Source organism: Poecilia latipinna, unplaced genomic scaffold (genome assembly GCF_001443285.1).
Source record: "Poecilia latipinna isolate Pla-1442-1.1 unplaced genomic scaffold, P_latipinna-1.0 Scaffold374, whole genome shotgun sequence".
In the NCBI taxonomy this organism is placed as follows: Eukaryota; Metazoa; Chordata; class Actinopteri; order Cyprinodontiformes; family Poeciliidae; genus Poecilia; species Poecilia latipinna.
Genome location: NW_015112990.1, coordinates 1 through 13,171, shown reverse-complemented (window position 1 = coordinate 13,171; position 13,171 = coordinate 1). Strand labels below are relative to the sequence as shown.

Here is a 13,171-nt window from a genome sequence, read left to right as displayed (position 1 = left end):
TATCGCAGGGCTTGGCGATAAATGAAGTTTTACCGCAATATTTGGTACCATATAATCATACACTAAATTTATTGACATTTGTTGATACTTTCATTGAACAGTGAACAGTAAAAACAGTAATCCCAAAAATACTGACAGTATTGGTTCAAACATTATCATTTGTCATATAACTTCTGGGACAATTAATCGTCCTGCAAAATTTGTTATCAGCAAGTTTTTTTCTCTATTGCTCCATATTAAAATCAGGATCTAATTATATTCATGCCACCAAATCAATCATAGATTCGTGAGAAAGCAATGCTTTTTGTCAGTCATGGATTGAAAACGCGGATGTCTCTTACCTTCCCCGTCTTGTGGTCGAACCACACAAGAGCATGATTCCTGGACAGCACCTTGCAGTCGAAGGTGGCGTTGTTCTGGGCCGGTCGGCAGCGAGCCACAGACCTTCCGATCTTGACTGGCTCGTCCAGGTACACATGCCGCTCCTGGAATGGGTGCGAGTTGGGTCGGCAGGTGAACACGGCCAGTGCTGAAGGCATTGATTTTGGCTTGAGTGTGTTACTCCAACCAGACACAATGGAGAGGTTTTCCTGATCCAGATTGGCAGGGTTTTGGTGCATCCCCACTAAAAAAGAATAATCTACAATATCTGCGGCCTGTATGCAGGCAGATCTCCAGGTTCTGTAATCTTCTAGGCACTAACTGATAAGCATTGTCCCCTGTACGCTCTCGGGACTGCACTTTGACTCAACTAGACTTTGAGGAAAAGGAAAATAAAAAACAAACCAAACATGTATAAAAAGACAAGACATTCCTTTTTCAATGGCTCCCCACTAAAGCTACATAACGACGCTTAAATCTGACAGCAAACACTATGTACAGACCAAGGTGCCATGTGTCAAGACATACATGACTGATTATAGCACTGACAGCCTGGCAAACAGCCCCTCACGTCCATCAAACTATTCAAGCAGTGGAGCTGGGAAGTAAAACCACTCAAAGTTTGTCTTTCGTCGCACAAAACAGCAGAAGCTCCTCCAAATAAATAAACCCACCTGTTTATTCCCTACATTTGCAGAACTATTGCGCCTTTTTTCGAGCTGTGATGCGTTTACCTGCCCGCAGCAGGCAAACAACAAGCCGGTCCACACGCACTTTAATCGAGTGTCATCTGCTGTTCGTCTAAACGGCACATGATAATCGGGGTGACCTTGTTACCCTGATACAGGGAGCCTTATCTTGGCACCTCACGTCGGGTCACCACTCCCTCCAGAGTGCACCTACGAGACCGCTAACGACACCTAGCAGAGCCGGAGAGCCAGAAACACCCCCCGTGGGTCGGTTAAAGCAGTCCGATGGGGATTTATGCCTCAAAACACTCAACCGCCAATATTCAGGGGATTAGCAAGTCGTCTTTTACAACAAAAATGCGGATCTCTAACTCTCGGCCAACGTTTCTGGCGTTCAACCAGCTAGGCTATGCTAGGCTAGGCTAATGAGTACTTCCAAAGTTATTCAAGTCCTCCAATGTTTTCTCCCCACCCTTCTCAACCAGTTCGCTTACCGAGTGGAAGCGATATGCCATACCTGTCTCCAGTAGCAAATAAAACCAGCAAGCCGAGGCGTCATTGGCTACAAACAGTCCTGCACCGCGAACGCAAGCGCAAAGGTGAGCTAGCTAGCAGCTAGCCGGCTAACTGACAGTCAGAACGGAGAGAGACGCGGAAAAATCTGGGGAGTTTCTTCTTCACTGCGGCTCCCCGTGCATCACACTGCTGCTGTGCTTCGGGGGAACCTCACTGGAGGACGCTGGTTGCGCTGTCGTTCTCTGTATTAGTCCTAATCCAGTTTGCTGTGGTGGGGTTTTATTACAGCTGTTGGCTTCCGGAGGTTTTCTGGATAGAATCTAGAAGAAGTTGTCCTCCTCCGCAAGTCCCAGCCGCCATACTGGAAGTAGAAAGCAGACAGGCGTGGTGCGTTCACTGACCTATAGGATTAACCCAACTCTCTGGTTACCTCATTAATAGATAGATAGACCGATAGATGGATATTTATTTCCGTGTTGTTGTTGTTTTTTAATTGGTTGAAGTTACACTTTCTATTTTTTGTTTGTTTGTCTTGAATAGAGGTGGATAAAAAAAGTTACATTTACTTGGATAAAAATAGAAATACACTTTTAGGAGTAGTTTTATAATTTACTGTTAGTCGAGCAATATTGTTATGAAGTATCGCTACTCTTACTAGTACAGAATAATTTCTGGATGCTCTACCTAAAGCGAATAACTTCACAAAATGAAGAACAAATGAAAATTGTTTGAAGCAAAGACTCACAGATTATGTTAAAGCGCAACTTCATTGTTGTATTTTCCTTTTAGTTTATAAAATAACATAATATGTACAATTGTGCCTTTGTACATTGTATACATTTTTCTTTCGGATTATATCATTTTACAAAATGGTGTTTTATTTTTATGTCTTTGACGGCAACTTTTGACTTTTTTAAAGTAAAGCTACTCTTAGTTTACTAAAATTTTTTGGGTTACTCTGCTAACATCTGGTTTTGAGTTACATTTTACAACACCAGAATTTTCACTTAATGATTGAAATTAAGTGTTTTTTGTCCTTCTTGTATCACTTCTTCAATAGTCACACTAATTTTTGTATATGTTTCATTTTGTGTTGCTGTTTATCCTGAAAGGATTTATAAAATGTCAGGGGTGGAGTTTTTCCAACTTTGACACCATTTCAAACATTTCATAATGAGACCAGATTACAGTTTCTATTACAATTCTTCATCTTTGTGGCTGTTTATTAGGAGCTGGGAGAACAGGAGGGAACAGGACAGTGTGGGTGATGTTGGAGGAGATCAAATTCTGCTTATAGCTCCAAAATCTCCCTGTCCGCTCTTTGGTGAACCGAACCCTGAGACTAAATCAATACTGGATGAGATGATGAAACAGCCACACCTCACATCAACCCCCCATAGTTTTACTTATTTCACCCTTTGTTTATTGAAATATGGGACAAAATAATTTTTTATTAAATTAAATAAATTTTCACCACTGAAAAATACACTTTGGAGTTTTTCTATTGGCATAAAGGCTCACCAATCAAGCATTAACAAGCAAAATTATAAGTATATATTAACTTTAATACTGAGAACGTAAATTATACCAACATATAAATTACACTGTTTATTTGTTTATTTATTCTTTTTGGCAATTGTGTTCAAAGATTCATGTTTTTTGTGCTTTAGTGTTAAGAAAATTATATTATATTATATTATATTATATTATATTATATTATATTATATTATATTATATTATATTATATTATATTTACTGGAAGCTTCTTATCATCATTGCTCCATTTACACAAAACATGAATGTACACTTTTAAATAATACTTTTATTTTATTGAAAAGAAAGTTACATTTTATGTGCATTTTATTTTTACTTTTTGTCTGTTTTCTGTTCGTCATGGTGGTGTTGCTGCCGCTCAATAATTTCCCAACTCTGGGATAAATAAAGTACATCTGATCCAGTTTTTTGTTGTTCATTATGCATTATTTGTCCTCCACTATTCTTCATTTTTTCCCTATTAATATTAGTGCGTCCTGACTTTCAGGATCAGGTTTTTGTCATGAGATGGACCTGGTTCTGGTCCTTGCATCTCTGCAGCTCTGCCCAGCCCTCCTGCAGAGCAACCAGAGGGACCAGCTGTCACTGTGCCAACAGTCTGGCTATTATCTGAGATTTGCCAGCATCTTACTGTGTTTTATCTTCTTATTGCTCAGCTGTGTAACTTACAAAGAACCACAGGGAGTATTTTACATTTATAAGTGTCCATTTAAGGATAAATTGGAGAAAAAAAATAGAAAAAAACTTGAATATGCTCAAGAGATTAGAATCTCCCCTTTGAAATCAATATGAGGAAAGAATAAAATAAATTAGAAAAATGCAGGCGGATACAGTATGTGTAAAGTGATAAATTATGCATGTTAAAGTTTTATTATTCATGTTTAATAAACATGAATAATAAAACGTTAATATAGGATAAAAAGTAAGAAGTGTGTGACAAAAAGTAATTTATAGTTTTTGCTGAACATGACATTTCTGGTCTCCACATTGTTATAAAAAATAACATTATTGCCTATCTTATGGTTCTTACTGTGCCAAGAAAAATAAATATTTAATAATTTAAATGTGCAACTAAATTCTCCACCGATGAAGATGATGTGAAAGGATTTAAAAACAAGATCTGGTCCATGTCAATCTTAAGGATCTCTAAAAATATATGTATTTTTAGATTTGTGTTTAAAATATAATTGGTTAACTTTACAAATTACTTTATTGTGCTTCGCATTATGGCATATAAAATAAAATAAAAAATTACCATCATTTTGAAATTCTGCTCTTTTTTTAAATGTATTAGGTCATACATATTATGACATATGTTGATGATCTTTTATACTGATTCTCTGTTGGTGACAGAAATAAATCATGTAAACTGCTATTATTTGCTCAGTAAAATTTTGATTAATTAAATGGGAATCAGAGTCTCCCTTCAGGTTGTTTCATCCGTCTGTTTGCTCAGTGGAGGATGTATTAAAGGATTTGGATAAAGCTGATTTACTCCTTTGGTCCTGACTCAGACTGACACTCAGGCCGAACAAGTGATTCATCCAATTATGGGGCTTACTTTATGCCTTGGATCTGGAGCAGAGCAATGTACACACTACCGTACAAAATCAAGGTTTTGGGTAAAGAATTCAGACTATCATCTCAAATTTCTGACTTTTTAAACAAAAATCTGAAATTAAAGTCAGAATTCGTTTTTCAGTTGCCATATATCCCTCCATATATTCATGAATGAATGAAATTAGCTTTTTCTTTGTAAAGGTTGCATTATTAGATAATCTGAAGTAGTGAGGCAGCAAGAGAAATTGCAGTTATTTACAATATTCTCAGCTGGAATCCATCAATCAATTAATATATTTTTCTTTTGTTCTGTCCTAATACCAACAAAACAAGACAACATTTCTCTGGGATCAAATACATATTAGTCAATGTATGATATAGTGATACCAGATGAAAAGCATGGACCGTTACCAATCAAATCTTAAATGTCTATTTTCAGTCATATTCAATAATTTAGAATATAAGACCAGATGTTCATTTGTCATCTTAAAAGTAGCTTTTGAAAATAACTTCCTTTAATCAGATAATAAACATAATTTTCATTAAACACTTTTTAATTAACTGTTTTGGAATGATCTTATGTAATATGGTCATGTTTCCATTGTAAGCGGAAAATCATAATTAACAGAAATAAAGGCTTTCAAACATCCATCTGTGTGCATTTAATTTGTATGACGTGTTTTACTTAGTGAAAAAGTTCCTGAAATAGATGCACTATTCAATAATATTGATAGGATCTGTATTTTTGCTTAAGATCAAAACAAGACTAGGAATAACTACATAACGGTCAGGATTATGCGTCATTACGTCACGAGGTGTAACGACAGGACGTTGTTACGTATTGGCCCAGCTGCTTATGCTAAATGCTAGCTAAGTCACTGGTTTCTGTTTTTGTTCTGCGGCTTTCTGTTGTCCTCCAGCAGGACTCTGGGTAGAAAAACTTAATTTATCAGATCGTTAACAGTCCTTGGAGCACCTGGACGTTTGTGTCGGGTCGTGGTCATGGCTCTGCAGGGGCCGGAGGAGGTAGGGGAGCAGGTTGAAGAGCCGGAGGACCTGGACGACCAGGACGCTAGCAGCATCTCCCCGGCCGAGGAGATAACCCTTCCACCGGGGACGGGGGGCGACGAGGAGTCGCAGGAGGCTTTCCTCCTGCCGTGGGACCGCTTTTCCTCCTGGCTGCACTGCATTTGTGTGGTCGGCTTCGACCTGGAGCTGGGCCAGGCGGTGGAGGTAAAAACAACTCGGCTGTGAATGTTTTAGTTAGCAGCTGCTGGAGGCTCTGGCTATGTCCTGGAAAGTAATACAAACTAATTTTTATTCACTCAGATTTAGCTGCAAGTTTTTCACAGCAAGAAGTTTCTCCAAAAATATGTTAAGCTAACTGAACATTTTTAGTAAAAAGACTTTAAATGGTTTTCATTTAAGTTTCTGTTGAAATGTCAGCTTTCGTAAAGTTAGACTGGTCCAAAACACTTTGTCCAGTCACAGAGAGGATACATTTTATCATTACTGTGGCATTTGGTAGATAAAAGTAGTTCTGTTAATTCAAACTGACCAGAAACAAGAAAAGTTTGGTCTGATTTGACTTCAGACAGTGAGGGAAAAAAGATAGAAATGTTGTTTTTACTCTGTTGTTTTTCCACTCCAGACTATATTAAAAAATAATTAAATTGCACATATTACACAAGTAATACATCCTGAGACAAGATCCTGCTTTAAATTATGTTTAGTTAAAAGGTAAAAACTGATGAACTCCTGTTTTATCATTTAATTTTCTTCCAGGTAATTTATCCTCATCATTCCAAACTGTCAGAGAAAGAGGTGAGTCAAACTTCATTGGACCTGGCTGTATCCAAGTCACACAGTTTATCCATAGCACAAGGGGTAGACATTTTTCATATTGTTTATTTTTATTGTGGTCAAAAAATAAAAAAAACAGAAACGGTCAATATTATGGGCATTTTTCATTAGAGCATCAACAAATATCAATAAGCTGAAAATGTGATTAAATACAGTTGCTGTGTATTGTTTAGTAACAAAAATATGACATATTTATGTAACTGAAGTCCTGTAAAATCAGAATGTTTTTTTTTGGAAAAGTATTTGTGGTTACCTAATAAATCACAGCAAAGAAGTTGTAGATATTTTTAATGTCACTTCTGTCATTATCACTGTAAATATTATAAAATATGAGATCTCTAAGTAGCACTGTGATAGTTTGTTCAATACCTGATCATATACAATTATTCCCATTTTATGTGATTTTATATTACAATATAGTTTTGTAGGAGTGGAAAACCTTTCAGCAGTTAATCTGCTTGAAAAGTCACAGTAGTTCATGTGCGTAATTTAATTTAAATCTTTTCTCTGAGAGCCCAAGGGAAAATCTGTCAGAGGCTGCAGAACATTTAAAACTGGGGTAAACATACAGCCGGAAAGCAAAACAAGACATATTCATGTGTTAGAATGGCCTAGTCAAAGTCCAGACATAAATCCAACTTAGAATCTGATACTTGAACATTTTGAAACAAACTCAAAGAAAAGAAGAAATACAGTTTCTGTACAAAGCTGTTGGAGACCCAGGAGTGGGATGAGAAAGATGCAGAGGAAAGAAGAATAATCTCATGTTTGGTGTTGATGCTGTTGTCAGCAGTAAGTTAATGAGATAAATATGTTTTCTTCCAGAAAACAAGCATCTGCTACCTTTCCTTCCCAGACTCCAACTCAGGTGAGTTCCTGTTTCAGCAGCTTCCTTCTCTTCTCTGCACCAGAAAAATTAAAGCTTCATATAAGATGAAATGGCCCTGCGACAGACCTGTCCAGGGTGACCCCGCCTCTCGCCTGGAACGTTGGCTGGAGATGGGCAACAGCACCGCCCATCTCCAGCTAAGGGACCAGGGTGTATGGAAATTGGATGGATGGATAAGATGAAATGCCATCGTAAGACTAATTCATGCTAAGCCAGAGGTGGGAACTCCAGGCCTGCAGGTCTCCTGCAACCTTTAGATGTGTCTCAACTTCAACACACCTGAGTCAAATAATGAGGTCGTTAGCAGGTCTCTGGAGAACCTGACTGCACTTAGGATGTGATTCAGCCATTGGATTCAAGTGTGTTGGACCAGGGAGACGTCTAAGAGTTGCAGGACACCGGCCCTCGAGGAACTGGATTGCCCGCCCCTGTGCTAAGCGCTTTTGTTTAAACGAAGTTAGATTCTAACTAGAAATATGTGTGTCCACCATTATTACATTTTAATTTATGAACATGAACAGCCTGACTGACATTATCCGACAAACTGGGAATAAAACCAGTTAAGCTCACATATTTTTATGTTCTCGGTGCAAAACAGTCGTTACCCATAAGGTTCCAGATGCAAAATTGACTTAAATCATACTTTATTCATACCACTTTGAACACGACCCTCCGTCTACAGGCACATCTAAAAAAAATTAATATTGTTTAACAGGTTAGGATAGGTCTACGGGCAATACTAAATATGTTCATTACATTTTTTGCACAAAGTCTTTCTGAGATAATGTGATTTGGCTGTTTGTTTTTTAAATCCTTTGGCTGTTTCTAGAAATCCGAATGGAAATATAAACATTTGAAAAATGTGAATTTTAAATAATGGTGATAATATTTTCTGTCCCTCATTTCAGAAAGCTAACCTCTTGTCTTGATTCACCACAAAGAGAGAAATATTTCAAGTAGTAGATTTAATTATTCTGGGTCAAGTAGCCCATGGTCTGTCTGAGCACAGTGGCTCCAGAGGTTCTGACTCAGTCCAGTCCTGGTGAAGCTTAACAATCCCATCAGCGCTGCGGTTATTCTTGTTGCTGGTACACTTTTTCCTTCCACTCAACTTTCTATGAATATGCTAGGACTTTTCCACAATATCCCAATTTTGTGAGACACTGAATTTGTGGTTTTCATTCTCTTTCAACCCGTTTTCACCAGCTGTGTTTCCATCCATCTTATTATTTCACAATTTGACATTTTAAAAATACATTTAATTTAAACACACCAATTTCGAACAAACTCTCGTTTTTTGATTAAAAAAAAGTTTTTCTATAGGATGAGTTTTGTTTTCCCCCATCCCCCTTTTTTTTTGCTGTATTGCAATTGGTTTATTTCACAGAACTGGAGTGGAAACACTTTCACATGAGTCACATAATCAACAACCAAATGAATGGTGGAAAAGGCAACAAAGAAGACAGGAAGTAGTTGGAGGATGATGGTTTTTAATTACTTACCGCATTAACAAACTTGCTCATGTGGTTTTAAATTGGTTTTTAATTGAGTTAAAATGCATATACATTATTTAATTTTCTTTATTAGTGGAATATTAAAGTTTTGTGCACATTTGTAATGTAAACGCAGAACTCAGTAGCTAGTCCACCTGTGTGCAACTGACTGTCAGCGTATGCACACAGAGATTTGCTGGAGAACAAACAGCGTGTTACCAAAAGTCAGTGTTTATCCGTCAGCCCCACGGAGTCAGTGACCTTTTTAAAAATGCTTCACCCAGTTCAGAGTAAACGCAGACCAAAGTGGATCAGTTCCTGAAACCGCTTGCAGACGGAGTAAAGCTGCAGCGGCGTTACGTGTGAATGCAGAGCGACAGTTTGCCCTCAGGTGTGTTTTTGTTCTCTGTGAGTTAGCAAGTGTTGAAGATGAGGAACTCTCAGCCTTCAGTCCAGTGACAGGATGAGGACAAAATGCTTTCAGACGTAGATAGAAACCGTCCTGCAGACGTGCTCTAGAAGCAAAGAGACTTTAAAATATAGACCTGCATCTTGGATTCTCCATGTTTCACATAATTCACATTCAGATCTTGAAATCAGTTGGCGTTTAGTTGGCTTTCTGAAAAGGGAAACGCATTCTGAAACGTGGTTGGAGTGTTATTTTGCTTCTCAGCTCAGTCGGTTTAAATCAGGAAAAGGAAGGTTTAATCTGAGACGCATGAAAATAACAAAGATGTTTTAACTGATTGTGTGACGCAACGCAGATCTTTTCTGACAAGCTGTGGTACTCGGATTGAATTCTGATGGATGAAGACTAACGACTTCTGGTAAATTTGTGTTTTGCTTCCTCAACCAACCAACACTGACTAATCAGCTAACCAGGCTGATCTTTCACTTCCAGTATGAACAATGCCTTTAAAAAGATGTTTTCCCTTTTTAATTGCTTTTACAAATCAATCCTGATCACCAAAATGTGACTTTTTTGACAAACAAGCTCTTTAATGTCAAAGTAAAAAATGATTTCTACAAAATGATAATCAAGTAAAAAACATAAAATAAGTGCATAATTATTCACCTCCGTTTAAAGTGACTGAGCTAATTCAACAGAGGTCCAGCCAATTGGTGGTAAGTGTTTCACAATGATTGTAGTGGAGATCATGTGATTGCTTCTACAGGGATCTGATCCAACCAATCAGAGAAACGGTTATTGAAAAGTTCTTTGCTGTTTATATCTATTATTAGTTAAATATTGCTAAGTTTTAGTTTAGTTTTTATTTGTTATAGTACTAGTTTTATTTTTTTCATACTTAAGTTAATTTTTAGGTGCAGATTTAAAAAAAAAGTCAAAGTATTATGATTATGTGTAAATTGGGTAATGAATACTTTTTAAATTATTGTTGAACAGCCGTCTGACTCTGATGTTTTCTCTCAGCCATTTTGTGGACGAGCGTACGCGCCACCAGGAGGAATATGGAGTGACGTAAATTGCCAAAAGCTGACGTAATCAATTGGGAGAATCAATTTCTTTCAATATTTATTTCTTTAAATTGAACTTTAATAAGAATTACAGAAATTTAATTTAAATCTTTAAATGTTTTATAGCGAGAAAAGACAGCTGAACATGAGAATTCAAACTGAGGAGTAGTTTGAATTCGTTCATCGTGGATGTTCTTGAATGCAGCACGACATCCTGGAGTCTTCTAGGGGCTGATTGTTTATTTGTCCACACTGCGAAAGTCCATCAGGGCATCAGTATCTTAAAACTTTGATTCTGAGTTTAATTTTATCTTTTGACTCACACTCCATCCGCCAGGAGGTAACTGGGAGGGTGCAAAGATCAGGTTGAGGTTAAATGCCGTTCAGTGACTGTGCACTTCCTGGTTTCCCTTTTCCTCTTCCTGTTTGTGTCAAGATCCTGGAACACCAGGAAGACGCTCAAGAGTTCACAAATGCGTCTAAACAAATTTATATTTCTGGCTTGAATAACTTTAGGTTTGATATGCAAAGGTGACTGAAGGCAAAAGAGGAGAAGTTTTCACTTGTTTTTAGAGAACTAAAGAGTGGCTTTGTAAGATTATAAATATCTTCTGTAATGCACAATAGGAACAATAGAAATTTGCATTTTGAGCTATTAGTGTTTCAAAATCTTCAAGGAGATGTCAGATTAAATTAATCATGTATATACTGCAAATTAAAACATTCTAGGCAGGAGAACCAGATTATAAATTAGCGTGACGGAAGTAAAAGTAGGAAAGTGATTCTTTGAGATTTAATGATTTCGGTTAATGTCCCATCAAGTTTTATGTATCAAAAAGTCATAAAAAGCTTAATTTATACAGATATAAACCAGCTTCACTTTCAAAAAGGGAAGCTGGTTTTGCCCAAACACAGATCAATTTTAAAGCAACAGTGGTGTGTAAAATATATTTTTTTTAGCTTTAGGTATTGATGTAATGTTATTCCCTTATCAAAAACATACCTGGAGTATTGCTTTGATTCTTTCATGCATATTTGATAGATGCTTTAATCTCCATGGCAACCGTTCAGCTGTGCCAAACGTCTGAGTGGACCTAGCCCCGCCTTCAAGGCGTAGCTCTTCCTCGGAGTTGCAGTTTCCAAGCTTCAGGTCTTCCTCCTCACAGAGCAGCCCTCCCAGGCAACTCCCCCACTTGGCTCCTTCAGACTAGCCAGCAGTAATTAGCAAACACCTGTTGGAACTGTGCATCTGTTGAGCTCATTTTAGGAGCTACCTCTCAGAGCAATGCAAGTAAAACATTGTTAAAGGTTTTAATAGAGGAGCCATGTTGTGAGACTTCCTGAAGGCAGAGTTTCAGAAAGAACAGGAGTTTTTAAAGAGACAGAGGCCCAATTTCAAGGCATTAAATTAGGAAATACATTATTTTAAGTCATATTTGATATATGTAGCATATTTATAACAACTGGAGGTAACATAGCTACTTTTTTATGCTATAAAATGCACTGTTTGCCTGGAAGACACATACTGGCCCTTTAAGTTTTTCTGTTTATTTTGATTTTGGCTTACAGCTGTTGAAAATCCAAGGAATCAATTTCTCAGAAAAATAAAACATAAAACCAAAACAGGATTTTTATTACTAAATGTGGGTCTGCAGCTAGCAAAAAAAAGGAACCAAACTGACATTTAGCTTTTTTTTCTGTGGAGCAATTTCAGTAAAAATTTAAACTATCCTTGGTGTAAAAATCTCTGATCCAGAAAAATCATAGGCTAGACTGCCAAGAGAGGGACTGAGTAGAGAATAAGTGAGGCTGGTCCAGGACCTGTGCTGTGACAAGACAGCGCGGTGAGGTGTGCTGTGGGAAGACATGGAGGCAGCTCTGCTAGTATGTAGTGTGGAGCCTTCTTTACATTTCTTAATTAGACTTTATGAACTTCAACAGACAAACATGTTTGATGTCCATATTGTGAAATGATTAATTGCTTTCAGGAGAAATGTCAGTAGACGTAACACTTGTATCTGACTTGTATCCCTGTCTTTAGCTTTTTTAACCTGATGCAGCATTTCAAACAGCGTTTCGTGTTGTGTTTCTAGGTTGCCTTGGCGACACGCAGTTCTGCTTCCGCTTTCGACAGGGATCCAACAGGAAGTCGTCCCTTGGGTGTTTCCTGGAAAACACTGATCGAGACGCGCCGCCCTGCCTGAAGGTTTGGAGCCCTAAGGAATACATTTGGCCACATTATTAATAACAGCAGCAGCTAATCCCTTCCATTACACCTTGATGGGGCAGAGCGGCAGCTGCAGTGAGAGGCTAACGTCTCTGCAGAACTGAGAGGTTCAGGAGACATTTAGGTTCTCCAACACCTTGGCTAAAGGAATGAGCTTATAAACTGCTTTCTGTTTCTTATAGTACTGCAGTAAAAGTTTTCTGTGGTGGTCGGGGCGCCGAGGCGGTCCACCATGTTTTTGTATTAAAAGATGTTAAGTTGAGAGGAAATGTAAAAATATTACTGGGTAAATTGTATTTTACTGGAAAACATCGCTAGTGAAAGCTATTTAAACCCACAATTAGTCTTAAAAACAACAAATCAAAAAATACACTTAAAATGAATATTAATTATTTGCACTTCTGTTTAATCCAAGTTAAGCCAGCGGCTCCATCAGGCTCCCCAGGGCTTCAGGTGCCCCATAAATATTTTAACACAGATACATAAATGTAACATTTATTTATTCAGATTATCAATGCTGCTA

At 37.6% G+C, this 13,171-nt stretch overlaps 2 protein-coding genes across 8 annotated transcripts in view; one reads left to right on the top strand and one right to left on the bottom strand.

Moving 5' to 3' along the window:
• Nucleotides 1-1,948, bottom strand: part of slmapa (sarcolemma associated protein a) — a 66,157-nt gene extending 64,209 nt beyond the window's left edge. For 4 of the 7 annotated variants that reach the window (XM_015036607.1, XM_015036609.1, XM_015036611.1 and 1 more), the window contains exon 1: nucleotides 342-1,947. In XM_015036607.1, the coding sequence (XP_014892093.1) occupies nucleotides 342-620 (279 nt within the window). In that variant the 5' untranslated portion in view covers nucleotides 621-1,947. Of the gene's footprint in view, nucleotides 1-341 lie in introns of all 7 variants that reach the window. The other 3 variants (XM_015036604.1, XM_015036606.1, XM_015036605.1) reach the window with 2 other exon arrangements.
• A 3,459-nt stretch (nucleotides 1,949-5,407) lies between these two features.
• Nucleotides 5,408-12,627, top strand: LOC106950003 (protein DENND6A-like; the record flags this gene model as incomplete). The annotated part of the gene is made up of 4 exons (XM_015036599.1): nucleotides 5,408-5,933; nucleotides 6,486-6,524; nucleotides 7,389-7,431; nucleotides 12,515-12,627. Coding segments are annotated over exons 1-4 (426 nt in total), but the record flags the coding sequence as incomplete, so codon positions are not given.
• Nucleotides 12,628-13,171: the final 544 nt, after the last annotated feature.